At 49.2% G+C, this 26,996-nt stretch overlaps 1 protein-coding gene across 7 annotated transcripts in view; it reads right to left on the bottom strand.

Moving 5' to 3' along the window:
* The window catches only part of LOC114050514 (nucleotide-binding oligomerization domain-containing protein 1-like), a 51,231-nt gene that overhangs the window by 4,192 nt on the left and 20,043 nt on the right, over positions 1-26,996 (bottom strand). For 6 of the 7 annotated variants that reach the window (XM_027872268.1, XM_027872266.1, XM_027872269.1 and 3 more), the window contains 10 exons: positions 19,826-20,131; positions 17,523-17,697; positions 13,977-15,795; positions 11,375-11,458; positions 9,516-9,599; positions 8,973-9,056; positions 7,270-7,353; positions 6,504-6,587; positions 4,575-4,658; positions 1,564-1,647 (listed from right to left, as the gene is read on the bottom strand). In XM_027872268.1, the coding sequence (XP_027728069.1) occupies positions 1,564-1,647; positions 4,575-4,658; positions 6,504-6,587; positions 7,270-7,353; positions 8,973-9,056; positions 9,516-9,599; positions 11,375-11,458; positions 13,977-15,795; positions 17,523-17,697; positions 19,826-20,026 (2,783 nt within the window). In that variant the 5' untranslated portion in view covers positions 20,027-20,131. Of the gene's footprint in view, positions 1-1,563; positions 1,648-4,574; positions 4,659-6,503; positions 6,588-7,269; positions 7,354-8,972; positions 9,057-9,515; positions 9,677-11,374; positions 11,459-13,976; positions 15,796-17,522; positions 17,698-19,825; positions 20,132-26,996 lie in introns of those variants that run through there. The other variant, XM_027872272.1, reaches the window with a different exon arrangement.

Raw genomic sequence — 26,996 nt, 5'->3', positions numbered from 1 at the left:
CCGTGTCCTATAGCAGACTGGACCTAGGGTGAGACACCTAGAGCTTTGCCTCGGAGCGCTGAAATGCAGAGGGTGTACATCTTCAGGAATGACCAGAAACAAGTGAGTTCAGTGCATATCTAGCAAGGATCATTATTTAAATTAAGAAGCTAACAGATGGCCACTTACTTCCTACTTCAAGGCTGTACCCTAAAAATAGCCTCCATGCTCCACCCTTCCCTGTTCACACAATCACACCCCTCCCCCCCAACCATGAATGTCTTCAAAGTTGATCTGAAGACAAATTTTGTGCTTCTTGGAGTCTTCTGGTTGACTAAAGAGTTGGAAGGCCTAATGATTCCGTAGAGGCTAAGTGGGAACTGAGTGTGCAGATAAAAAGTCTGAGCAGGTGATCTCTCATTCTCTTATCTAGCAGCTTTCAAGTGAGGACGATGGCTGTGGGCTGCCAGGTAGGAAGCTCTGCTCCTACCTGGCTGCCGTGTGTCCGTGAGTACACAGTACTGCTATTTCTTTGGTGTTCATTCTTTGCTGATCTTAGCTAATGAGTATTGTGACATGGGAATGTCCAGGTGACCAGGAGATACAGCATGGGAACAGCCAGGTGATACCCACCAAGGCCACCTGAAGTCCCATTGACAAAGAGAATCCTGTACCAGCTCACCCCTGGGCTGGGGATGAGGATGTTTTGTAGCAACCCCTTTAAATGAGATCTCACTCGTCCCAGAAACCTAGTGCGTGAAGAGGGAGCCCCAGTCACCTGTTTTGGGGGATGGTTTTATCAACTTCTTCCCTTATTACACCTTCTCAGTAAATATTCTTTTGTCAAAGTTAATTGATATCAGCTGTTGATTGATAGTGGGGAGAGCGTCCTAGATAGGATCATGAGTAATAGGATTGGGGTATCCCAGGCCTTCAGTGACCCAATGACAGAACCCCAGAGAATCCCCTTCTGTGGACCTCCCTGCCAAAACGAACAGAAGTTGGAAGAATGAGCAGAGGTGGTACTACAAAGGAAAATGCTTTGGTGAAACCAATGGACAGAGCCATGGTGTCTGACATCACCATGGCTGCCCATCTCCCTACAGAGATGAGGGAAGTGTGCTTCAACACTTATTCTTCTGAACCAAAATTGGTCATTATGAGACGTTGGAGTTGACTTGCTTTTTCCGGCGTTAGCTGTGTTTACACTATTGTAGACATGGTGCCCTCTGTAGACATGACAGGTCACCGAGGCCAACCTCTTCAGGTGGGATGGGGCAGGGAGAGAAAATTGGGAGAAGAAAGTCTATCGCCTATTAATACAGCGAGGAGCAAACCGTTTGGCAATTCTTCATTAGCACAACCAAGTTAGAAAGTTGAGGCAGCACAGTTCAGTCAAAACTCTATCTGGAAATATATCTGGAATCCAAGGAACTGGGAGAAGTAGAATTCCAAGACCCATTATCATATCAACTTGAACCTTCCCAGAATTAAGAACTACAAAGGGGATTCATCTTCAGCACCAAATACGTCACCAATGTTTCCACCCCAACCCACAAGGCAGGGAAGGGCATTGGGTCATACCAAATATCCAGGATGGTTGAGTTCTTCTGGAGAGCATCCGCCAGGCGTGAGATCCCCTTGGCCGTGATCTGATTCTGAATGAGCCTGAAAAAAGAAGGCACCTTGTATTAAACACCTCTCATCGTGGTCCTGGGGTGGGAGGGCAGCAGACACGGCCAGCTCTCAGAGACACAGAACAAGTTTTACCGCTAAGATGTGCTTTTCCCAGAGTTCCGTCCAACTTCTAGTTAGAAAGCCCTGTCACGGGGCTGCCAAGGGATGTGGATGCCCTTTGCTTTATGGGGAAGGAAAATGGATTGGTTTCCAGTGTTAAGTGGGGTTAAGCCGTAACCAGCGGGGACTCATGGGACACTCCCAGGCTGCATTAGCTGACCATTCCAACACGAAACGTGCTGCCTCGTATGGAGAGAGTTCCCCATCACCGGAAGTGTTCTAGCAGAGGCTTCCTGACTACCCTCCAGGGACGTGAGAGAGGGGCTCTAATACAGGGTGGTGGGTTGGACTAGTGACCTAAATGTACAGATGGTTGGGGCTAGATGGGACGATAAGGAGGTCAAGGCTAATAAAGTTTAGGTGGTTCGTCCACAGTCACACAGACAGGCGCAAAGTCAGGATTTCAGCCTCAGTCTCCTCCCTCGACCCTCTCCAAACTCTCCAACTCTAGAGTGTTTTCTAGAATGATGAATATGGACATGAGCAGCTACTGAGACAAAGCCAGGTCCTAACTCTGCTGCTTGCAACCTATGTGTGACGTTGGAGAAGTCACTTAACTCTGCCAGGCTTCACTTTCCTTATCTGTAAAATGAGGGACTGCTCTAGACAGCCTCGAAGTTTGTCCAACTCTAGGTGTAGGAAACTATAACGTTACAGTAGTACTGCCTGGCTTCAGTTTCACCATCTGAAAAATGAAGGGCTTGGTCTAGATAGACAGCCTCTGAGGGTTCTTCCATAGACTCAGATCTATGATCCTCTCTACATTCTAAGAGAGAAAGAGGGAGGCAGAGGGCAGAAACAACTTTCATCTGCCATGATCTGAAAGTCTTCATGGGTCCCAGTAGGATTACTGCCATAGGGGGCAGCTAGCTGGTGCAGTGGATAGACCATCAGCCCTGGAGTCAGGAGGACCTGAGTTCAAATCCGGCCTCAGACACATGACACGTATTAGCTGTGTGACCCTGGGCAAGTCACTTAACCCCATTGCCTAACCAAAAAAAACCAAACAAACAAACAAACAAAAAAAAGGATTACTGCCATCGGTCAGTGCGCTGGGATGTAGCCAAGACCCTCAGAGTCTGAGCACGGCCGCAATCCTTGTGTGCCTGAAGCCAGGCTCAAAACTCATGCCAGGTGCATTACTATTTGCCGGGGATTCTGAGCCTTTCCCAGAACCCCCATGACTTGGCTTGGCACAGGAGGAGCAGCTCTGTACCATGAAGACTTACTGGCATTAAGCATTCATGGCCTGATAAGAATTATTCTGAACTCGTCCCTCGTTGGGCCCACTTACGAATTCTCCCTTGCTCTGCTTTGTCCTCTAGGAAGGAAGGAAGGAAGGGACCCAATGCTACAAAGATCGGGAGATGTGGCTGCAAAGAACAGTGTGTTTCTGAAAGGCTCCCCTGGGGCAAACCCTTCTAGCTTGGTGCACAGGCCAAGCAAGAGGCAAACAGTGAGGCATTTCACAGCAGCGATGTGGAATACTTTGTTTGGCTTATACCACACGTTCCCAGCAGGCAACTGTTTTGGCAACACCGAGCTGGGAGTTGAGGTGGGAGATGGGGGGACGTTGGGCTTTCCTCATTTCTGTGGTGATCATAGGCTTCGGATCTGGGACCGCCTAGTCTGGAGATTCTTAATAAATGCTTTTTAATTGATAAAAGAAAAATTCATTGACTAAGGCCTAATTGTTAGTTAGAAACCCAGGTCTCTTAATTTTTAATTGGGTATCCTTTCCATCACAAAATGGTGGTGATAACCATTGGTGAGGCTTAGATACGTTCACCGTGGCCCAGGAAGGGAGGTCATTGCCAGGACTAGGGTTACCCAGAGCAAACTGGAACAGGTTTACAAGGCCATGAGACTTATCCTTGAAAGGGATAAGTCTCACTCCAAATCCAGCTGGACACCCGCCCACCATTAGCCTGACTGCCTCCACTACATCCCCCGTTCCCTACCCTTCATGCTGCCCCTCTTAAAAATTGGGTCAGGGAAATGGGGAAAGGAAGGTATCCCCTAGTGCTATTCGCCATGTCTAGGAGTAAGAGGGAGACCCCCTTCTTCTGCCCCCAGGCCCTGACTTGATTTCTATCATGGTCAACATTGGCAGAGATCCTAAGATCGTCCTAGATTTAATCAATCAATAAGCATTTTTTAAAGGACCTACTATGTGCCGAGCACTGTGCAGGGGATACAAAGACAAAAGCAAATCGTTTGCTACCCTCAGGGAGCTTATGATCTAACAGGGGATACAACATGTACAAATACATAGTAAGGGCACACAAGACACACGCAGAGCAGACACAAGAGGTTTAGCATCGGGGCCTCAGCGGTCATCTCATCCAACCCTGTCGCTGGACAGAGGCAGTAATGGAGGCCAAGGCAGGGTAAATCCGTACATCTCCACTGCCCCTCCATACTCCCCTCAATGGCACGGGCCCTCTCATGGGCCCTCGGCTATTTTATTGGGCAAGCCTGTCACAGTATTCAGCCCGGGGCTCAGCAAAATCCCATGCTGGCAGGTTCACGTACACGCACACGCCCACAGAAATAAAAATGGTAGAAAGCAGGTGTCAGCCACAGCCAACGCCATCCAGATCAGACTTAAAACATCATTGGGCAATGTTTAATAAAATAAATAAAAATACTACACGACACAGATAATGGTCATGTATGGTTTTCCAAGTCAATATGTGGCTGCCTGGATCCTTATATACAGGTCAGTGACCTTGTTTCTATATAAGTTTGACCTCCCTGGTCTAGAGAATCCTGTAGACGGGAGCTATTGAAATTACCACAAATCTCTCAGCGTCTGATTGACTTCCAGCATCTCCGCCAAGCTTTCTGCTACTTCGTCATCGAGGTCGTTTTTGGTCAACCTAGAGAGAGAGGATGTGGTTAGCTCACCCTGGGTGTAAAAGAAAAATGCCAGCCCGTAGGAGCACATAAGATCCCTGAGGTCAAGGCACTGTTTACAGCTTGGCAGAGGCTGGCCAGGAAGGCAAGGCCTGCATTCCTCAAAAGGTAAACCCAAACAGAGGACAAGAATAACAGGGGCCATGGAGGCACTGGAGATGGGCGCCAGCGCAGAATGTCCATTGGCCTTCAGCCAGAGGTGACTGTCCCAGAACATGGGGCAGATCTGCAACCCCATCTTCCCGATCTGGCTGCTTCTCTAGAAAGGGCCCCTCACCACCAAGAACTAAGTGGTCAGATCAATGTTTGGAAAAGGTGGTGAGTCGCCCATGAAGCCAGGGAAGCTGATATGACATGGGAAACTCATCTCTGGAAGGGCAGGGGGACACAGGCCACCCGATTCACTCATTGCTGGTGGGCGGATAGGGAAACAATCTGAAAAAAGGAAGGAAAGCTTCCCAGTGGTTCATGTGCTTTGACTCAATGATCTCACTGAGACTGTGTTTCAAGGTTATTGAATGTAAAAAGAAAAGACCCCATATGTGTGACAATATCCATAGAATCGTCAGCGGTCATAAGCAAAAGGGTGAAGTGAGACACTGGTCTGTGAAGGAATGGACTGTTTTGGCAGCGTGAGGAATAGCAAATAAAAAGAATTCATAGAGAACATGGGAAAACTTGTATGAAGAAATGCTGAGTGAAGAAAGCAGAGCCCAAGGCACAATATACATGCAATGACTGCGGCCACCTGGAGTCAATCTGGCAAGGGCACAAAATCACAAGGGTCAATGTCAATACTGTCCTGCCAGAGCTAAAGGAACATCCCTTCTTTCTGTTAAGCAATCAGTCAGTTCTCTCAGAGAAAGTGCTTTGTAAAAAGGGTTTGTTGGAAAGTGTCTATTACATCAGAACAAACTGTATCAATAGATTTATTTCAAGGCTATGAGAGCCTGATGCTAGAGGCTGGTGCCATAAGTAGGAAGTACAAACTCCAGGTTGGCTTTGATTCATATTATCAAATGAGATAATAAAATACTTAGCACAGTGCTGGGCACATTGTATATGCCATACAAATATTGGCTATTATTGTTATAAGACCCTCATGCTCAGTCCCACTTCTCTACCCAGCCTAATTCCTCCCTTGTGCACTCTGTATTCTTGCCAAAGTGACCAAGCACCATTCCCCACACATGACATCCCACGTCCCACCTCCACACCTTTGCCCAGGCTAGCCCCCAAATATGGAAGGCTCTTCCCTCCTCTTCAGACCCCTGGCCTTTAAGACTCAACTTGAGTACGCCTCCCCAAGACACCTTTCCTGCTTCCCCAGTTGTTAGCCCTCCCCCTATTGTGTTGTACTTATTTGTGTGTTTGTTGTACCCTGGCTCCCCCAGGAGAATGTAAGGTCCTTCACAGCCTTGCTTATTCCCTGTATTCCCAGCACTTGTCACATAGTTTGTGCTTAATAAATAATAACAATGATAGTGGACATTTACAGAGCACTTTAACATTGGCCAAGATCTTTACAGATATCTCATTGGACCCTTATAACAACACTGTGGAGTAGGCGCTATTGTTATCCCCATTTCACAGATGATGGAATTGAGGCTAAGAGATGAATGAATAACTGCCCAGAATCACACTACTGTTAAATGTTCAAACTCGGGATTTCCTGACTCCCAGCTCTACACCCTACCCATAGCACCAACTGCAAGCTTGTTGACTGATATACCAACCCAAATACATGCAGTGACTGTTTGAGAATTCCCGAGACCAGGTCCTCCACACCAAGCTCCCATGCTCCTTACCAAACTATCTTCAGCGAGCTGTTTTGCTGGAGTGCTTGAGCAAGGCTTTTGCCTCCTTCCGTGGAGATGCCATTGAAGGCAAGACTGGGAAAAAAAAAGCCACAAGGGGACATTTCACTAGGGATCCTGGATATTTCTCCACTGCCACTGGGGAAGCCACTGTTTCAGTATCTGCTTCCCCACCAGAATGACTGAATCTTCTGACTGAGGGCAGAAACCTCTCTTTGATCTCTGTGCTCAAGACCTGTGTCCAGAGCCCAGGACAAAGCCAGGGAAAACTTCAGTAAATGCAGGGAGCAGCGCTAGTGCCAATGGCCTCAAAGCACCCTCGAGTTTTTCAGGCTGTCATGTGGCCATATATGAGCTGCAGACCAGGGGAAATTCTTGGGAGGGCTCCCAGGACAAGGCCACTAGGCTCAGGTCCCATCTCCTTCAACCAGTGTAACAGGAAAGCCCAGAGCCTGGAGGCAGGACTAGAGGGGAATTGAGAGTGAGGAGGCCAAAGCTAGGAGACGACAGATGTAAAGGGAGAAGAAGGCAAGCAGCCCTCCACACCTAGCATTATGAAAATGAGAAAGCAGAGATACTGCTTAAGGGGGGGCAGAAGAAGGTAGGGACCCTGGCACAAGCCAATCCCCTGTCCCTCCCCCCACCCCCACCACGGAGAGGAACACGGAATGGGCTTGGAGTGGGGCCTGCCACCTCATCCCCAAAACAAGTTACTCCAGAGCTAGTGAGTGGTCTTAGAAGGAGGTGCTTTGGTTACCTCAAGGTGGATAAGCTGGGGTGATTCCTCAGTGCATCCGCGAAGGCCTTGGCCCCTTCATCTCCTATCTTATTGCCCCACATCCTGCAGGGAAAGAGTCAGAGAGAGTTCAGTATCCCCAAGCCAGGCCCACTGGAACCATTTCCTCTTCTCCCTTAGGGAGACTTCAGCCTTAGCAGACTCTTCTAAGCAGTGAGGTGGGTGTGGGAGGCAGTGTGGCCCAATGGAGAGAGCGCTAGGTTTGGAGTTTGAGGACATGCGTTCCAGCTCCGAAGCTCTGCTACATGCTGAGTGATCTTGGGCAAGTCATCTCCTCGTGTTTGGAGATGAAATGACTGCTTAGGATCACAGAGCGAGCACATGAAAGGGCCACGCCTTGTGACACCAGACCAGAGATCTTCCCAGGACACCATGCATTTTTTTTTTTTTTTTTGGCTAGGCAATGGGGTTAAGTGACTTGCCCAGAGTCACACAGCTACTTAAGTGTCAAGTGTCTGAGGTTGGATTTGAACTCAGGTCCTCCTGACTCCAGGGCTGGTGCTCCATCCACTGCGTCACCTAGCTGCCCCGACCGTGCTGTTTTATACTTCGTATGCACATTTTGATATGAAGAATGCTTATGACATGGAAACCCAAGGAGGTGGGGAGATAAACCCTTCTAAGCCTCTCTACCAGATGGTCCTCTGACATTAGTGTCTCTGAGAAATTCAGCCATGAAGCCATTCCTCAGTGGGAGGGTCTTGTGGGCTTGACAGGAGGGATATGGAGAGACTAGACTGCCCAGCCCTGTCCTCAGGAAGCCTACAGTCCACTGCAGGAAGAATAATGGACACAAATAAACATCACACAATGTAGAGAGCCAAGGGGCCAAAGAAGAGGTCCAGACCACAAACACTGGCGGAAGCAGAGAAGAGAGAGGACTCCTTTGTCTGGGGGAGGTATCCAGAAGTCTTCCTGGGGGAGGTGCAACCTGAACTAGGCCTCAGATACCCAGCTGAAGATTTCTAGCAGGCAGTTATAGGGAGCTGGGTAGCACAGCGGATAGTGTGTTAGACTTGGAGTGAGAAGGACCAGCGTTCAAATCTAACCTCAGACACTTACTAGCTGTGTGACCCTAGGCAAGTCATGTGGCTTTTCTCAGCCTCAGTCTCCACATCTCTAAAACAGAGATAGCAATAGTGCCTACCTCCCAGGGTTGTAGCTGAGGGCCAAATAAGATAACATATATAAAGTGCTTTGAACACCTAAAAGTACAATATAAATGCTAGTGATTATTCTCATGGGGGCGGGAGGTCATGGGAGAGCCTGGGGCTAGATCCAGAGACGCAGGGGCTCCCAGAACAGAGGGAATAGTTGAACTCATGTGAAGTCACATGGCCTGAAACTTGTTCTCCACCCCCCTTCCTAGGTAAATGGGGCAGACACAGGAGGGCAAGGTGACAGGGTCACCGCCAATACCACAAGGATGGCATGAGCATGAACAAGGCCAGGACATTAATGGTCTATATAAATATCAATCAATTAACACATTTATTAAATGCCTGCCATGTGTGCGGCACTGTGCTAAGGCCAACCAAAGCGGCAAAAGACAATCCCTGCCCTCAGGGAGCTTACAATCTAATGGCGTTCCCCAGGATGGCCTGTGGGGGGCCCAGGCCCTATCCTAGAGAGCTGCTCACCTCTACATACATGCTCCTACTCACCCAATGTCCAGGATTGACTTGCTCTTCTTAATAGCCAAGGCCAGACATTTTCCTCCTTCACTTGTTATATAGTTTGCTCCCAGTCTGTGGAGAGAGTTACGACATTTCTGTACATGAAAAAAGGAATGACCCAGAAAGCCTGTGCCCCAGCCTCTATTCTTCTGGTTACTAGGGGATCATTTACTGAATACAATAGTAACCGGCTAACTTAAAGTCAGAAAGCTGCTAGGACACTGGGGCAAAGAGTCCAAATAAGACCTCATCCTCGCTAACATTTATATAGCGCTGACCATATGCCAGGCACTGTGCCAGGTGCTTTAGAATATAATGATGCTGTTAGATAATGGCTAACATGCTAGGAACTGGCTATCCACTCCCCTGAGAAGCCTCTTCATTCTGAATTTTCATGACGCTTCACCAGGCTAAGGGAAGGGAGGAGATGTATCCCACCCCCCCCCACACCAACCAGACACCCTTCCCCATTTCATCTTCTGTCCCCCTCCCCCTCCTCCCCTCCCCCCCGCCCAAGGCAGTTTAACTCACTTCAAGTGTGTGAGATTTGTGCACTCCTCCAGCATCTTAGCAACGTATTTGGCTCCAATGTTGGTAATTTGGTTATTGTATAACCTTGGAGAGAAATCACAGTTTCAGGCAAAACTTTAGGACGTCTTGGCGTGGTCTGGGGGCTTTAACAAGTCAAAAGTCTGTGATGAAAAAAAGCACTAGGTCTGAAGTCAGATGATGCAGGTTCAAATTCTGACTCATCACTTACTACAAGTATAATACAAATAATAATAACAATAATACCTAGAATTTTATAGTGCTTTAAACACTTATTTTTGTCACTTTACCATCAAAACAATCCCAGAAGGTTAGTGCTATTGTTATCCTGTTTTGCAGATGAGGAAACTGAGGCAAATGGAGGTGAAGTAACTGGCCCGGGGTCACACAGTTGGTAAGTTCCAAGGCCAGATTTGAACTCAGGTTTCCCTGGCCAGTGCTCTAACCACTGCGACACCTAATATAACTTTGGGGGCAACATACTTCCCCTCTCAGTCTCATTTTCTTCAACTGCAAAATGAGAGAGCTGACTCCATGACTTCTGAGTTCTCTTCTACCTGGAAAACTAGGATAATTTAAAAATCACAAATTTTTATTGGTCTCTTGTTTTTACTTATTCAATCTCTCTCTCCTCACCCCCTCCCAGAAAACTATCTATTAGGATAAAGAATTTAAAAGAGAAAAATCGGCGAAACCAATCAATGCATCAGAAAAATCTGTCAATATATACAATGTTCCATACTCATGGATCCTCCCCTGCTTCCACGCTCACAGCTCCATGAAGGAGTCAGGGGAGATGTCTTTACACGTCCCTTTTTGGGGCAAGCTTGTTAAGTTCTTTCTTTCCTTCCTTCCTTCTTTCTTTCTTTTTCTCTCTCTCTCTCTTTGTCTCTCTCTCCATTTCTCTCATTCTCTCTTTCTTTCTCTTTTTCTGTGGATACCATAGCCTGGAGTGACAAGGCCAGGGAAGAGATTCCAAAAGCCTGGAGGAAATTAAAATTAACTCATAAATAAGTCACTACTTTTTATTTTGTCCTCTCCCCCGACTGATGCGGATACAGCAATCCCTCTACAACTTGCTGGGGTCATTGATACAGAGCTAGAAGGAACCTCAGAAACCACTCAGTGTGGTCCAGGGACTTGGCCAAGTTCACCTAGGGAATAAGTGTGAGAGGAAAGTTTTGAACTCGGTCTCTCGACCCCAAAGCCATGCTTTTCTCACTACAAAACACCAAAGATGGTCTTCAAGGGTTGCCGTGGTTACAAAAATCGACCCTGTTCCCAGCCCCCCCCCCCCACTTTGCCGGGATACTTCTGGACAACAAACACACAGCCCCTCCTCGGGTGTAGACCTGAAGCAGTTACTGTTTGGGGGAACCTGTCAGAGCCTGTTGGCATGGCCTTCCAGCCCCTTACATGTCATCAAGGGCACCAGAGGAAGACTTGAATGGAGGCATCTCCAAGACAGCCCATTGTCTCCTTCCAGATGCACGTCCTCATCCCACGTGCCTTTCCCTGGGCCATCTTGCTCCTTGACCGTAGGTCAGTGCCGTGGCTATAGACATGAGCTTGGAGCCTCAGATGAGATTGTAGGATTGTCAGGGAATCTTAGACTGCTAGACCTCAAAGGGACCTTGGAGGTCACCTCGCTGCCTCCCCCCATTTTACAGACTGGGAAAACTATGGCCTTGAGGAGGGAAATTGACTTGTTTGGTATCACACAGCAGAATCAAAACTAGAACACAGCTCTCCCTCCTCCCAGGGCAATGTCTTTCATGGGTTGTACCCCCCCAACTGAGGCTTCACACTCACTGTCCCCATCCACACCCCAAAATACATACCCCAAAAATGTCAAAATTTTGTATTTCGTTAGCTCCTCACACAGCACCTTGACGCCGGAGTCGGTGATCTGATTCACACTGAGTCTGAAAGGAAACAGGAAATAAACACAACAGAGAAACTGGTCTGGCCACTTCTTACCAGCCTGGGTCTGCTACCCACAGGGCAGTTCTCTCGGACGCTAAGATACACGACCCTGTCACAGACCCTGAAATACCGTGCTACTCACAGGCTCAAGAGGGGGAAGGGAAAGGAACAGGCACTAACTAAGCACCTACTAGGTGCCCGGCACTGTGCTAGGTTCTTTTTAGAAGTATCTTAGTATCTCACAACCTTGTGAAGTAGGTGCTGTTATTTTATAACCTCATTTTATAGATGAGGAAACTGAAGAAGACAGAGGTTAGTGACTTGCCCAAGGTCACACAGGTAGTGAGGGTCTTAGGTTAGATTTGAACTCAGTTCTTCCTGGCTCCAGGCCCTGCACTCTGTGCCCTATGGTGCCACCTAGCTGCCCAAAGAGCCCCTTACTTTCATTCAAATTTGACCCATTTAACAAGGAATGGGTAGAGAAATGGAGAGAAGGCTGGACTTGGAGTCTGGAAGACCTGGATTCAAATCTGACCACAGACTTGGTGACCTTAGACAAGTCACTTAAGCTCTGTTGACCCATCCAGCTCTAAAACCAGGACTTTCTGATAATGTGGCCAAGGAACCATATCATTCCTGAGTCTCGGAGAGGGGAGGCGACTTGCCTTTGGTCACACTGCGAGTGAGTAGCAGGGGTAAGATTCTAACTCAACTCTCAATCCAGCCCTCTCTCCAGGCTGCCTCAACAGGGATTATCTGTGGAAAATTCACAGACACTCATAGATTCACAGACTATCTGAGCTCCAGCTCAGGGACCTCAAAGACCACCTAATCAAACCCACTCCTTTCACAGATGAGGAAACTGAGGCCTGAAGAGGGAGGAGAAGGGCAGCACAAGCTAGTGCCTGGCCTGGATCTAAAATCTATTAATGTGTCACCCTGGGCACATCTATTCCCCTCTTTTGGGCCCTTGACAGCCTTAACTGCAAAATCGGGCTAAGTTGACCCATTGCACAGACATAACATCCTACCCTGGCTGTCTTCTTGCCATCTGTCCTGCCTGCCTCCCTTCTCTGGAAAACTAGAACCCGCCACCCACTGCTGGCAGGAAGTTACTTCAGACTTTGGTCAGTCAGTAAGCATTTATTAAGCACCCACTATGTACCAGGCATGGTGCTAAGTACTAGGGATACAAAGGCAAAAACACAGTCCTGGCTCTCAAAGAGGTCACAGTCTAATGGGGGAGGTGATATGCAAGCTACTACATATCAATGAGATATAGACCAGATAAATTAGAGAGGATCAATAGAGGCACCTTCCCAGGGGACTTCAACCACAGCTCTGGAACTCCCAGCCTGGGACCTGTGTTGTCCTGACTGGTGAGTGTGTAGCTATTGGTTTCAGCCAATCTTCTGATTCCACTCAGGCCACCATCTTGCCACTTCCCCTCCTGGCATCCGCCCCTCTCTGACCAGTTCTGAAACCATACATGACTGCCACTCCTCCTTTAGAGCACCTGTAGATCAACTCCCCTCTGGCTCCAGTCACTAACCCAGTCTTCTCAGGCCATAATAACCAGGCTTGGTCACCCTTCTTCCACCTAAGTCCTCCTAAATAATAGAATGGAAGTTCCCTGAAGGCAGGGACTAGCTTTCTTTTGTATTTGTATCCCTAGCCTTAGCACAGTGCTAGGCACATAGAAAACACTTTTAAGAAATGTTTTTGTTAATTTATTTGCTCACAGGGCCGTTGAGACAATCAAATGGATCGATGCTTTGCAAACTTAAAACATTCTCTATCAAGGATGATTTTGAACAGGGACTTGAGCCCAGGTGTCTCCTGACTTCTCACTACATCACACATTCCTAAGGCTCCCAGAAATCCTGGATTTGTACACCATAAATGACTTCAGCTAACTCCTTCAAACTTAGGCGGTATCATGCCTAAATCTGTTCATTTAATCTAGGCGTTGCAATGAATAGAGAGCTCGGCCTGAAGTCAGGCCGACCCCAGTTCAAATCTGGCCTGAGTTACAGGTTGTGTCACCTCTTCCTGTCTCAGTTTCCTAAATTATAAGATGGGGATAATAGCACTTAGCTCCCTGGGCTGTTGTGAGCTTCAGTTGAGATAGCTGTAAAGTGCTTAGCACAGAGCCTGCACATAGTAGGTGCTATTATTATTAGGAGATGCTTTCCCCTTCCCTCCACTACTTAGCACTCTCCCTCTGGAGATTACATTGTATGTATTTTGCATTTCCTTATTCGTGTAGGTTTACCTCTTCTCTAATATTATGTAAGTTCCCTAAGGAACTTTGTAGGTGAATCCCTAGTTCCAATCAGAGCAGGCTTTAATAAATGCTCGCTGAATGAATGAATGAGTGAACGAATGAATGAATGAATGAACGAACGAACGAGGTAGCACCCGGCCCAGGCACCCAGAGCTAGGCCCGAGCCCCGCTCTTTGCCCAGCAGCGGGCGGCATTCACCCGGCCAGGGCGAGCTTGGCACAAGGCTTCACCTGAGCACTGTGAGGCGGCTGAAGCAGGGACGCAGCTCCTTCACCCCGTAGTCATTGAGGTTGTTGTTGTCCAAGTCGAGGGCCAGCTGCTTGGGGAAGTGGTGTAGAACGAAGGAGATCGCGCTGCAGTCCGCGGAGCAGGCGTTGCAGTAGGTCAGCTTGATGTAGTTGGCGCAGATGCCCCTGGCGGCCAGCCGGCCCACCTTCTGGCTCTGGGTCTCGTAAATGCAGCGCAGCATCCAGATGAAGGTGGGCATGGCCTGCACTTGGTTGAACTCCCCCGTGTGGGTGCGGGGCAGGCTCTTCAGGTACGAGCGCAGGCTGGCAAACAGGTGCCTCCAGAGAGCCCTCCGCTTCTTGCGCAGGGCCTCGACCGGCACCAGGTGCCGGACGAGCCTCTGCTTGGCCTTGGACAGCAGCCCGCACAAGAAGAGGTTGGTGAACTGGAAGTGGTCGTTGTTTCGGAAGGGGTCCTCCTTGTCCAGGTTGCTCCCCCCAAGGCAGCTCAGCCTGAGCAAGGGGAGCGGGATGGAGGCTGCCCTTTGCCCCCGGGGCGTCCACTCACCAAAGAACTTCAGGAGCTCCCTCGTGCTCACCTTGTCGTCAGCTACGAGGAAGAGGGCCGTGAAAAAGGACTGGAGAGTGATGTGGAAGAACTCATAGGCCAGCTGGTCTCCGACGGGCCCTGGCTCCGGCACCGCCCGGACAAAGCCCAGCTGGAGGTCCCCCTCCTGCACGTCGGAGGCCTCCACCTCCTCCTGGCTGAAGACGAAGAGATTCTTCAACATGCCCCAGTAGGCAAGCCGGCCCAGGGCACACAGCGTCTCCCGGCCCGAGCGGAAGGTCTCCACCTGGCTCCGCGTGTTCCGCTGCAGGAGGCTGGTGGGCAGGGCTCGGTTCAGGTGGGCCTCCGCCATGAGCAGGAAGACGTCCGTGAGAGTCAGCGTTCGGTCGGGCAGGTGATGGGCGCCCTCGTGGGTGCCGTGGAAGTGCTGGAAGCACCTGAAGATGATCCAGCAGAATAAGGGCACCGAGCACAGGCTGCACAGGTTGGGGCTGGCGTCCAGCTGGTTCAGAACTCGCACCTGCAGGGCCCGATCCGGGAAGAACTTGCAGGTGTAGGCCCGCAGGTGGCTGGGGGAGAAGCCCCGCAGCTGCACCTTCTTCCGGATGAGGGCACGAGGAACTTCGACGCCGGTGCGGGAGGTCAGCACCTTCCCCGCGCCCGGGAGCAGCTTGCCCCGGAGCAGGCTGGCCAGCAGGGCCAGGGGGTGGGCGGGCTGCAGCGGGGAGGCCGCGTCCGGCACCTGGCTCAGGTCGAAGTCCGAATGCAGCTCGTCGAAGCCGTCGAAGGTAAAGAGGACGGACTGCGGGAAGCGCAAGAGGAAGGCGAACACGGCGTCAGGCTCCAGCTCCGGGCAGCAGCTGTGCGTGAAGAGCAGGTCCCGCAGGCTGAGGGCCGCGCGCGGGGGAAAGCAGCTGAACGTGCGGCATCGGAAGGGGAAGAAGAATTTGGCCCGGCCCAGCTCCTCCCGCGCCCACAGGCTCTGCATCTTCTGCAGCAGCACCGACTTGCCCACGCCCGCGTCGCCGAAGACGAAGACCGTCTCTCCCTCCCGGTTGATGACTCCCGCGGGGTCGTCCAGCAGGGAGCCCAGGCTGCTGACGCTGCCCAGGCTCTCGTTGCGAAAGTCCAGCAGCTCCATGATGTTCTCAGTGTATGTGTCCGCCAGCAGCATCTCCTCCTTCTGACTGTAGGAGGTGAGGAACTTGGAATCCCGGCCCCACTCGGAGCGCAGCTTCTGGGTGTACCTGCTCACTGGTGGAGGAGTGGAGGGAACAGGACGGGGCAGGAGGGCGGGCGGGAGGGGAGGGAGGACAGAGGGGAGAGGGAGAGAAGGAGGAGGAGGAGGAAAGGAAGGAAGGGAGAAAGAGAGAGAGAGAGATGAGGGCAAACGGTGGCATTTCCAAGAATGAGAAGCTGGCTTCCTCTACGCTGTGCAGGAAAGATTCTAGTATCAGGAGCAGCCTATCGTGATTCAGGAAGAAATTACCTTAACTTTTCACCTAGCATGCATTCTTTTAAAAATATCTTATTAATATCTTGTTTTTACATCATCTTCATATCCAAACGTTTCGACCCTCTTGCCTTACCCAGAGAGCCAGCCCTTGTAAAAATCAAGTCGGTAAGCACTTATTAAGCACCTACTGTGTGCCAGAGACAATGCTAAGGGCTGGGGATACAAGGAAAGGCCAAAGATCGCCCCTGCTCTCAAGGAGCTTACATTCTGAAGAACAAGAAAACATGCAAACAGTTACGTCCAAACAAGCTTTATACACAGGATAAATTGGCGGTGATTTTGGAGGAAAGGCACCAGAATTGAGGGGGAATCAGGAGAGGCTTCCTGGGGTAGGGGGATTTTAGCTGGGATTTGAAGGAGGCCAGAAAAGGCAGGGGGAGATTAGGAAGGAGAGCACGGGGGAGAGCCAGGGCAAATGTGGGCAGATGAAATGTCATGTATGAAGAACAGTAGGGAGGCCGGTGTCATGAGAACACCGAGCATGAGGAAGCCACTTTCAGAGCCCAGCAGGAGATTTCATGCTGGTTCTGAGGCGTGATAAGGATCTACTGGAACTTCCTGAAAGTGGAGGTGACATGTCAGACCTGATGTCTGGGAAGATCACCTGGGCAGCTGAATGGACGAAGGATGGGAGTGGGCAGGGCACGGCATGGTGGGCAGACCCACCAGTAGCTGTTGCAGTGGTCCAAGTGCGAGGTGATGGGGGCCCGCACCAGGGGGCAGCAGCGCCCAGAGAGAAGGGGCCGTATTTGAGAGATGTTTTAAAGGGGGTGTCACAGTGAGACTTGAGAACAGATTGCATATGGTGGGGGGGGGTGGATTCTTTGTAACAGAATAAAAAAGCAGTTTGGCCAACCAGGCCCAGGTATGCCAGGAGATGCTGTGCTGTTCATCTATCCTTTCTGCCTTGGCACTGGCCGGCCCACGGGGCTGGAATGCCCTTCCATGCACAGCTCAAGCACCCCCTTCTCCAGGGAACCTTTGTTGATAGCCCCCCTCTGCTAGCAGCTTCCCTCCCAAGTGACTCTAGGTTCATTGATTTTACACTTACGCAGGTACGTACACAATTATGTAAGACCTTGTTGTCTCTCCCTTAGAATGGAACGTCCTTGTGGATGGGGATTGTTTCAATCTGTGTACCTCTCAGCACAATGCCTGGCATATAGTAGGTGCAAAATAAATGGTTGCTGATTGACTGATTGCTCTGAGGGTACCTAGCCTATGTGGATCCCGTGAACCTTGTAAGCAGGAGTTATTTATTGTATTTGTATGCTCAGGCCTAACAGTGCTTGGTACGCTGTAATTGCTTACTAAATGCTCCTTGCTTGATTGAAAAGGAAAACAATGAGTGTTTCCTAGGAGAGATGACGGGGAGGCTCAGAATCGGGAATGCTGTGGGAAGTCCCAGAGCTCCTGGCAAATAATGCCCCAGTGCCATGGTCTGCCAGCTGGCTCCTTGGCTTACCAGGGTCAGTGTTCACAATTGTTCTGCCCCTCACAAGCTCCGAGGGCGAGAAGCAGATCTCTTCCAGCCACGGCTGCAGATCGACGAACGCATCTGGGATCTGCTGCAGCACAGAGATGAGATACTCACACACTTCCTCCCCTTTGCTCTGAACCAGGTCCAGCATCTTACGGACCTAGAGGTGAGGACAAACAGGCAGGCGTCAGCTTGCCCCCACAGCGCTCTTTGTCTTGGAGAGGCGCCTGGGCACACACCGGTATTGCCTCTGGGTCAGGCCCCAGTTGAGCTGCTACCTGCATCGGCTTGTTGGGCAGTCGAACCTGGGGGAATGGGCTGCCTGACTGAGAACTGAACCGGAGAACCCTAGGAGACTGCTGATCTGAAGGCCACACCTGGGGAGTTTTCTTTTCCCTCCTCATCTCTGCTCTTGCTCTAATGCTATAGTCTTTCCAGGTACAAATGGGGTGCTCAGGGAAATATTCACCAGCTTGGACCACCCTCTAGGCATGGTGCTGGTGAAGCGTCAAGAGACAAACGGGCCTGATTGATGCCTGATCATTTTAGCAATGACACCATGCATCCTTACTCTCCAGGGACAAAACGTACACCAGCCTAAGGGGGACAGAGGACAAGACCAGCAGGGCCACAGACTATTTCTGGGGCTCCTTCTTAGGCACTCTGATCCCTGAGGGATTTTCTAGGAAACAGCCAATGTGTCTCCACTATCCAAGAAGGATTTGTTATTGTTGTTGAGGTATTTTTACTTTTTAAAAATTGCAGGAGTTGGACTGACATGTGACTGAGAATGCCCTTTAGCACATCTCTGACAAATTCTAGGATGGTCTTTAGGGTCACAGTGGGGAACTCCCTGTGGCCCCCAAATTACAAGAAGCTCTCTACACTTTTTTTTTTTAGGCAATTGGGGTTAAGTGACTTGCCCAGGGTCATACAGCTAGTGTCAAGTGTTTGGTGTGAGGCTGGATTTGAACTCAGGTCCTCCTGACTTCAGGGCTGGTGCTCTATCCACTGTATCACCTAGCTGCCACCCCCCACCTTTTTTAACATAAATTTTTATTGATAGTTTTTTTTACCTCATCTAAATGTCCCACTGTATCCCTCTCCATCCCGAAGAACCATCCCTTATGATAAAGATTTTGTTTTCCAAAGAAAAAGATGAGAAGCAAATCAACAACTATCGATACACTGAAAAAAAAAGATCTGATACTCTATGTGATCTTCATACCTGTGGAAGCCTGCAGAGGGGAGTGTCCCCCCGCCCCACCCCCCTTTGTGGTATAGACAGCTCAGGACATTTTTGTGCTCTACAGCTCGTGGGTTGCTCCCGTTCATCCCTTCCGTAGACCAGCAGCTGCCCAAGTTTCATTGGCCAAGACTGAATGTTTCCATTAGCACTTAGACTCTTATCTTTGACTCATTTACCAGTCAGAAGCAAGAACCACAAAAGGGCCTGAAGGGAATGAGTTAGCAAGGAAGGCAATTAGTCCTGTGATCTGGGAGCTGTTTGCTTGTCCAAGCAAAACAGAGGCAGGAGAGAGCAGAGCCAGAACCACCGAGTGACCAGGAGGCAGATTGTGACCTCCTGCCTAGGAGCCGAGCAGGCAGCCTTGGGAGGGCAGAGATCCCCCTTCCCTGGATCTGTTAATGCAGAGATGCTGTAGAGGGAATTCTTTTTCAGGTTGAGTTAAATTAGAGGGCCCTGAAGTCTCTCCCTACCGTTCCGTGGCTTCAACAACATGAATGAAAACAATACTTTCGTGGCCACAAAACTCAGTGAAAATGCAATGGCCTATGTCCTACCTTCCAGTTAACATTAAAACAGCAACGTAAGTGAGGCAGAACCAATTCTTCAGGTCGCTTTGCCTAACTGTTTTGGGGGAATGTTGATCACAGAATCATTTCTCTAGAGCTGAAAGGGAAGCCACCCAATCCAACCTGTCATTTTACAGATGAGGAAACTGAGGCCCGGGAGGAGCAGGGACTTGCCCAAGGTCACACACACACACACAGTAAGCATCAGAATTGGGACTTGAACCCAGGTTCTCTGACTCCAGGACCGAGGTCCCTTCTCTGGCACATTTGCTGGGATTCTTCTACTGAGTCAAAATAAAAAGTCTTTATTAAGAAAAAAGGCCAAACACACATGTCTGAACTGGTGAATAAGTGGGTACCTCGGGCATCTTTGTTGATATCATCCCATTCTCAATGGCCTTTGAGGCCAGAGGAGGGGCTCCCTATGCCACCCCCAGGGCAGTGAGAGGCAACAGACCCATCAAAGATTGTACCTTGTCTGGCAGAGTAGGGCAGGCGCCCACGATCTCCGCATCTTCCACGGAGAAGTACTCGTTGGCAAGCAGGTTGTCAGTCAGACACTGGACATTGCGGATGTGGGTGACCAGCCGTTCTCGGTCCGCCTTGAGCAGCCTGATGCAAGAGCGGGCGTCCTGGGGCACTGCCGTCACCTCCGGGAGGGCTTGGATTTCCATGGCTAAGGGACTTTCCCCAAATTCATCTTTGGCTGCATCTGTCTCTGGGGTCTTTTGGCTATCAGACCCTTCATGTCTGTTGTTTCTCCTTCCTCACTAAAGGGCCTGGAAAGATAAAAGCAACAAGCTATTATTGAAACCAAGCGACAATTGCTTTCATTTTCTTCTGCTGAACCAAAAGTAGGAAAGAGAAGGGAATACACATTTATTAAGCATCTACTATGCACCAGGCACTGTGCTGAGGCCTTTACAGATATTATCTTACTTGATGCTCATAACAACCCTGGAAGGTGGGTGCCATTCCTAGCTCCATTTTACAGTTGAGGAAACAGGTAGACAGAGGTTAAGTGACTTGCCCAGGTCACGCAGCTAGTAAGTGTGTATGGGACAGGATTTGCACTGAGGTCTCCCTGCCTCCAAGGCCAACACTCTTCCCATGTTCTGCTTCTGGTAGTCTTCTCTGGGATGAGAAGGAGAGGCAGTGATTTGGTACAAGGAAGAATTTTGCCTGAGAGACACAGCTACCAATATTTTATTTTCAAAAGGTTCAATCCTACAAAGTTATTCATACTCATTTAACAATTCTGCCTGCCTGGACTCCAGAAAATAACTTTTCTCTTTAAAATTGGACAACTGGATTTTCTAAGTAGGAGTGGGAAGAGCTGCTTGATGAGGGATAAAAAGAGGAAGCCAAGCAAACAGAAAATCCCGCTGCTACCACTTCTCTTTTTGGTTCCTGATAATTTGAGTCACTTCTGCTTCACTAAGTTCTGAACTTCAGGATTTGGGCTTGGAGAACACCTTTCGGGGACCCCAGGATCTAATGCAGAGCTGTCCTCACCTTCCTTTTGTGCCCTCATAGACTCTTGTCACGGGGGCCAGCTGAAAATCCCGTCTGAACTCAACCAGGCTGGTCTTTGGATGGACAACCAGACAATCTTTGTTCGGCACCTACTATGAGCCAGGGACCATGCTAGGCTCTACAGATACAGAAAGAGGTAAAAGACAGTCCCTGCCCTCGAGGACCTCACAATCTGGGCAGACAGACACAGACACACACATGCCAAGCATAGTCTTGGAGAACGTAGGCTCGTTTTCCTGCCGGGCTGAGACATCAGCATGAGGTTCTCATGGAGGGGTTCCAATGACAGCAGCCAATCAGTAGGCAGTGTGGTGCAGGGGGTGGTATTCTAGACCAGGAATCAGGAAGACCTGGCTTTGAGTCTTGCCTCTTATGAGCTGCGTGGTCTTTGGGCCAAGTCATTTGACTCTCTCAGTCTCAGGTTCCTCATCTGTGAAATAACATCACCTACCTCTCAGGGCTGTTGAGAAGATCAGATGAGATCATCTACATGAAGGGTTTTGTAAACTTAAAAAATTACATAAATGTGAGTAATAGTAATTGTTATCTATTTTTTAATATTTATTTTTAATTTTCAACATTCACTTTTATAAGATTTTGAGTTTAAAATTTTCTCCCCCCCCCTCCCCTTCCCCCTCCCCAAGATGGCATGCAATCTAATATAGGCCATACATGTACAATCATATTAAACATATTCCCACATTAGTTATGTTATAAAGAAGAATTAGAACCAAAGGGAAAAAATACGAGAAGGAAGAAACAACAAAAAAAGAGAAAATAGCATGCTTCCATCTGCCTTCAGACCCCAAAGTTCTTTTTTCTGGATGTGGATAGCATTTACCATCATGAGTTGTTTGGAGTTGTCTTAGATCATTGCATTGCTGAGAAGGGCTAAGTCAATCAAAGTCAGTCATCGCACAATGTGGCTGTTACTATGTACAATGTTCTCCTGGCTCTGCTCACTTCACTCCGCATCAGTCCGTACAAGTCTTTTCAGGCTTTTCTGAAGTCCACCTGCTCATCATTTCTTATAGCACAATAGTATTCCATTACATTCATATACCACAACCTGTTCAGCCATTCCCCAATTGATGGGCATTCCCTCAATTTCCAATTCTTTGCCACCACAAAAAGAGCTGCTATAAATATTTTTGTACACGTGGGTCCTTCTCCCATTTGTATGCTCTCTCTGGGATACAGCCCTGGAAGTGCTTTTGCTGGGGCAAAGGGTAGGCACATTTTATGGCCCTTTAGGCATAGTTCCAAATTGCTCTCCAAAACGGTTGGATGAGTTCACAACTCCAGCAACAATGCATTAGTGTTCCAATTTTCCCACATCTTCTCCAGCATTTATCATTTTCCTGTTTTGTCATGTTGGCCAATCTGATAGGGGTGATGGGGTACCTCAGAGTTGTTTTGATTTGCATTTCTCTAATCAATAGTGATTTAGAGCATTTTTTCAATATGACTATAGATGGCTTTAATTTCTTCATCTGAAAACTGCCTGCTCATATCCTTTGACCATTTCTCCATTGGGAAATGACTTGTATTCTTATAAATTTGACTCAGTTCTCTATATGTTTTAGAAATGAGGCCCCTGTCAGAGACACTGGTTGTAAAAATTGTTTCCCAGATTTCTGCTTCCCTTCTAATCTTGGTTGCTTTGGCTTTGTTTGTGCAATAGTAATTATTGTCATTGTCATAAAGATAAAAAGAGAACTGGAAAGAAAGTTGCAAAAGTCAACAGACAGAAAGGCTGCATCGAGATAAAATTTATTAAGAAAAACAGACACAAGTCCTTGGCACTCTGCATGTGGGAAGAGGAACAAACGTGTGGTCTGATGTTTTACAAGTTGAGGAGGCTTTAGAACCATCAGCGTCATAGGTCTGCAGAGCCTTGAATGTCAGCGCTAGAAGAGACCTTAGAGGTCATTTTATAGATTAGGAAACTGAGGCCCAGAGAGTTAGTGTGCCTAAGGTCATTGCTAAAACTGAGATGAGAATCCAGGTTTCTCGACTCCCAGGTGAGCCTGGCCATAGCCAGGTGGAGGTGTGTTGGGCATGGGGTGGCCTGGCCGAGCTCCAGGCTCCATTGGGTGACAATCCTGAAAAGGAGGAACCTGCTAATGACTGGTCACATGGTTTCTGAGCAGCTAGTAGGCTAGGCAGTCAGAGAGTCAATCAGCAAGGTTTGTTTTGGACCAGGTAGCTCAGCTGGTTAAAGAACTTGACTGATGAAGGTGAGGCCACAAGTCCCATTCTTTGGCTTCCTGCCTCCTTACTGCCATGGACTGGACCCCTTCTGTGTGCCCTGGGCAGCTACCTCTGGAGGGAGTGGATGTGGTCTTGAAGTCCATGACCTGGTCTGGGTTCGAATTCTCACTCTATGAGCTCCATTACTCTGGACAAGGAGTTTAACCTCCCTGACCCTCAGTTTCTTTGTTGGTTACACGAGGATAACAGCTCTTTGTAAAGCTAAAAATGAGCGGAAGTCCAAAGTTCACTTCATAGCCCTGGCACTTGCCAGGGCTCGGAGGATCTGGGTTTGAACCTCAGCTCTGACACTTTCTGCCAGTGTAACTCTAGACAAGCCACTAACATCCCCCAGGCCTCAGTTTCCTCATCTGTAAAACGAAGGCCTCTGAGCTCTCTCCCACCCCCTTGGGCAAGTCACAACTTCTCCAGTCTTCGGTTTTTTCATCTCTAACGTGAGGTGAGTGGAGCGGATGCCCTCCAAGGTCTGGTGACCCTCTGAAACCGCAACAGGGGCACAGTGGGGAAAGTCAGGACACAGAAGGCGGTAACAGGAAGCAGCACTTTATGCTCTGACAGAAAACTGTGGGTCTGGACCTTTCACTTTGGGGAAAGCACCTCAAGAGAGGAAAGTGGTCTGGCCCAAGTCCTGGTCTCTGACGCTTTAGCTCAGTCACAGACGTCTCAGTGGGGTTCACTTCTCACCCTAAAGGAGCAGCCACACCCCTCTTCTCGCCCTCCCCAAAGGGCTGGTGGAAGAGGCTTCTGCTGGGTAAGTCATCTGGAGATCCCCTGAGAAAGGCCTCAGAGTCAGAGCCTCTCCAGCCTTCCCAGATTCCTTCTTTCTTGATCTACAAGGCATTTTCTCTCCTTGCCTATCCCAGCCTTTCCAGGGCTGGAGTGTCTGGTCTCTGACTCACATGAATGCCCTTTTTAGTCGGGCATTTTGCTTCATGATAATGAGTAAGCACTTAAAAAGCAAAAAAGAAAACCATCTGGTTTCTTACTCTAACTGGGGAGAGGCTGTGTGGTGTAATGGATAGTGCTCTGGATCGAGGGGTCATGAAAACCTGGCTTTGAGTCCGGCCACAGATGGTTGCTAGCTGTGTGGCCCTAGGCACGGCACAACCTCTCTGGGCCCAGTTTCTGCAGAAGGGAAATGAGAGGGCTGGGCTCAGTGATCTCTAAAGAGCATCCCAATTCTAAATAATTAGCATTATTCCTCTTACTACACAGTATTCCACTTATTACACTGCACCCCTACAATTATTTCTTTTTTTTTTTTGAGGCAATGGGGTTAAATGACTTGCCCAGGGTCACACAGCTAGAAAGTGTCAAGTGTCTGAGGCTGGATTTGAACTCAGGTCCTCCTGACTTCAAGGCTGGAGCTCTATCCACTGTGCCACCTAGCTGCCTCTCTACAATTATTTCTTAAGGGAGGCCACTGTGTTACTGCCCAAATGTTTATAGAGCTTAGGAAGATGTATACCTCAGCGTGTACGCAGGCTCACCCAGGAATCAAGTAGCCTCAAGACCAGATGAAGCTAGGCTTGGGGCTGGGGCCGCTGATCCCCCAGGAGTCTTCTGGCCACTGCCACACTGCCTCCCTTACCAGAGGCTTTTAGAGGCAAGGCAGTATGGAACAATAGAAAGAAGGGGAGACGTGGAGTCAGAGGTCCTGGGTTCAAATCTCGGCTTCTGTGATGTGGGTGAGTTGATAAACCTTCTGGGTCTTTGGTTTCCCCATCTGATGTTGAGTCTGAAGGCCTGACTTTGAATTCCAGCTTGTGTCCCAGACTAAGGTCAAGCCAAAGCACTGACCTGCAGAGGGTGTGGCAGGAAGCCAAGAGCTGCAATGACAGGGCCAGAAACCCAAAATGAACCTAGGACGGGTTTCTACGGTTTTGGAATTTAACCTGTAGAACAGCTTCACGTGGACTGTCTAGACTTCTAGTTTTTTGGTAAGCATGTCATCTGTGGAAATACAGGTGCTAACAAGCAGGAAACCAGAACTGTGGGGCAGCAGAAGGAGGTGGGAGCACAAAGGACGAGGGGCCTGTTCCCCAGAAGCCCCTGAATGTGCCAAACAACCAGGGACAGGTCAAGATGACCCGGTGGTATCCCTTCAAAAAAGGAGTACCACACCAGTGCCCGCAAAGCTCGGATGGGGCTTTGGGGGCCTGTGCCAAAGAATATAAATTAAATTAGAATAAGGGGACGGGCATCTGGATGGAGCAGTGGATAGAGCATTGGTCCTGGAGTCAGGAGGACCTGAGTTCAAATCCAGTCTCAGACACTTACTAGCTATGTGACCCTGGGCAAGTCACTTAACCCTGATTGCCTCACAAAAAAAAAAAAATTAGAATGAAGGTAAAAGATACCAGAAATGGGACCTGTCCTGGACCTGTTTCAGGTGTGTCTGGCCTCGGAATTGGGTGAAAGGTCGCACCAGGAAGAGTCAACGGGATATTGGAAGGGAAGGAGATGCCTCAGAGAACGTGAAGTTCTGTCTCTCTGGGAAGAGGGGCATGGAATTTTAGCCAGGCTCTAAGCTACAAGCCTGCTGCCAGACCTGCTGGTTGGCAGGGGTTATTCAACTATTTTTCAGTCTGTCCAACTCTTTGCGACCCCATTTGAGGTTTTCTTGGCAGAGATGCTGGAGTGGTTGGCCATTTCCTTCTCCAGCTCATTTTACAGGTGAGGAAACTGAGGCAAACAGGGTGAAGTGACTTGGCCAGGGTCACACAGCTAGGAAGTGTCTGAGGCCACATCTGAGTTGAGGAAGATGAGCCTTCCTGATTCCAGGCCTGGCGCTCTTTGCACTACGGCGCCATCTAGCAGCCTTAGCGGAGGAGCGCAGCCGACGCCAGCTGAGCTGCATTTCCATTTCTGGGTAATGTCTGTTCAAAGCCCAAACACCACTAGTGACCACAGCTGTCACTTGAAGCCCTCAAGACTCGAATGACGAATGCTTGACTCCTCCCAGCGGAAGTGCTGATGGAGAGGCTGCACACAGCCCCTCGCTGAGAACTTAGAACAGGGAGCCAAGACAGTCACTCCTGCAGGGAGGTGCTGAGCTCATCAAAGAAGCAGCAGGGTTTTTCACAATGTCTGAGGGAGGGCAGGAAGCCAGGGGAGCTTTGGCAAATCAGGAGACTTCCCGGAATCACCCACTGATGGAAGGCTCCTTCCCCTAGCAAGGAAATCCACGCCCTGGGGAAGGAGCGTAGCTGACCACAAGTATTTCTGCCGCCCTGGAAGGGACTTTTAGAAAGCATGGCATCTGAAATCTGGCTTCCAGCCAACTCAAACCAACCTCCCCAAAGTTACCAGGGACCTTGTGATTGCCCAATCAAATGCTCTTTTCTCAGGCCCATCCTTGGGGGCCTCTTGGCAACACGTGGCACTGCTGAGCCCCTGCCCTTCTCTCGGTTCTCCTCTGCTCAGTCTGCTTTCCAAGATCTTTGGGTCAAGTCCACTTACTGCATGGATCCCGAACGCTCTAGCCTGGGGCCTCTTCCTTTCTCCCACACCCTCCCACCTGGCAATTTCATCAGCTCTTGTGGTTCAGTGATCATCTCTGTGCAGCTCTAGTCTCTCTTCTAAACTCCAATCAATTAACAAGCATTTATTAGATACCTACTATGTGCCAAGTACTCTGCTAAGTGTTGAAGACACAAATACAAGGAATGAACCAGTTTCCACTTTCAAGGAGTCTGTTCTTTTGTTTGTTTTGTTCGTTTGTTTTTTTTGGTGAGGCAATTGGGCTTAAGTGACTTGCCTAGGGTCACACAGCTAGTGTCAAGTGTCTGAGGCTGGATTTGAACTCAGGTCCTCCTTACTCCAGGGCCGGTG

The sequence above is a fragment of the Vombatus ursinus genome, unplaced genomic scaffold (genome assembly GCF_900497805.2).
Source record: "Vombatus ursinus unplaced genomic scaffold, bare-nosed wombat genome assembly UNPS02014799.1, whole genome shotgun sequence".
NCBI lineage: Eukaryota > Metazoa > Chordata > Mammalia > Diprotodontia > Vombatidae > Vombatus > Vombatus ursinus.
Note: the sequence above shows the minus strand (reverse complement) of the source record. Positions and strands in the feature narration are given on the sequence as shown.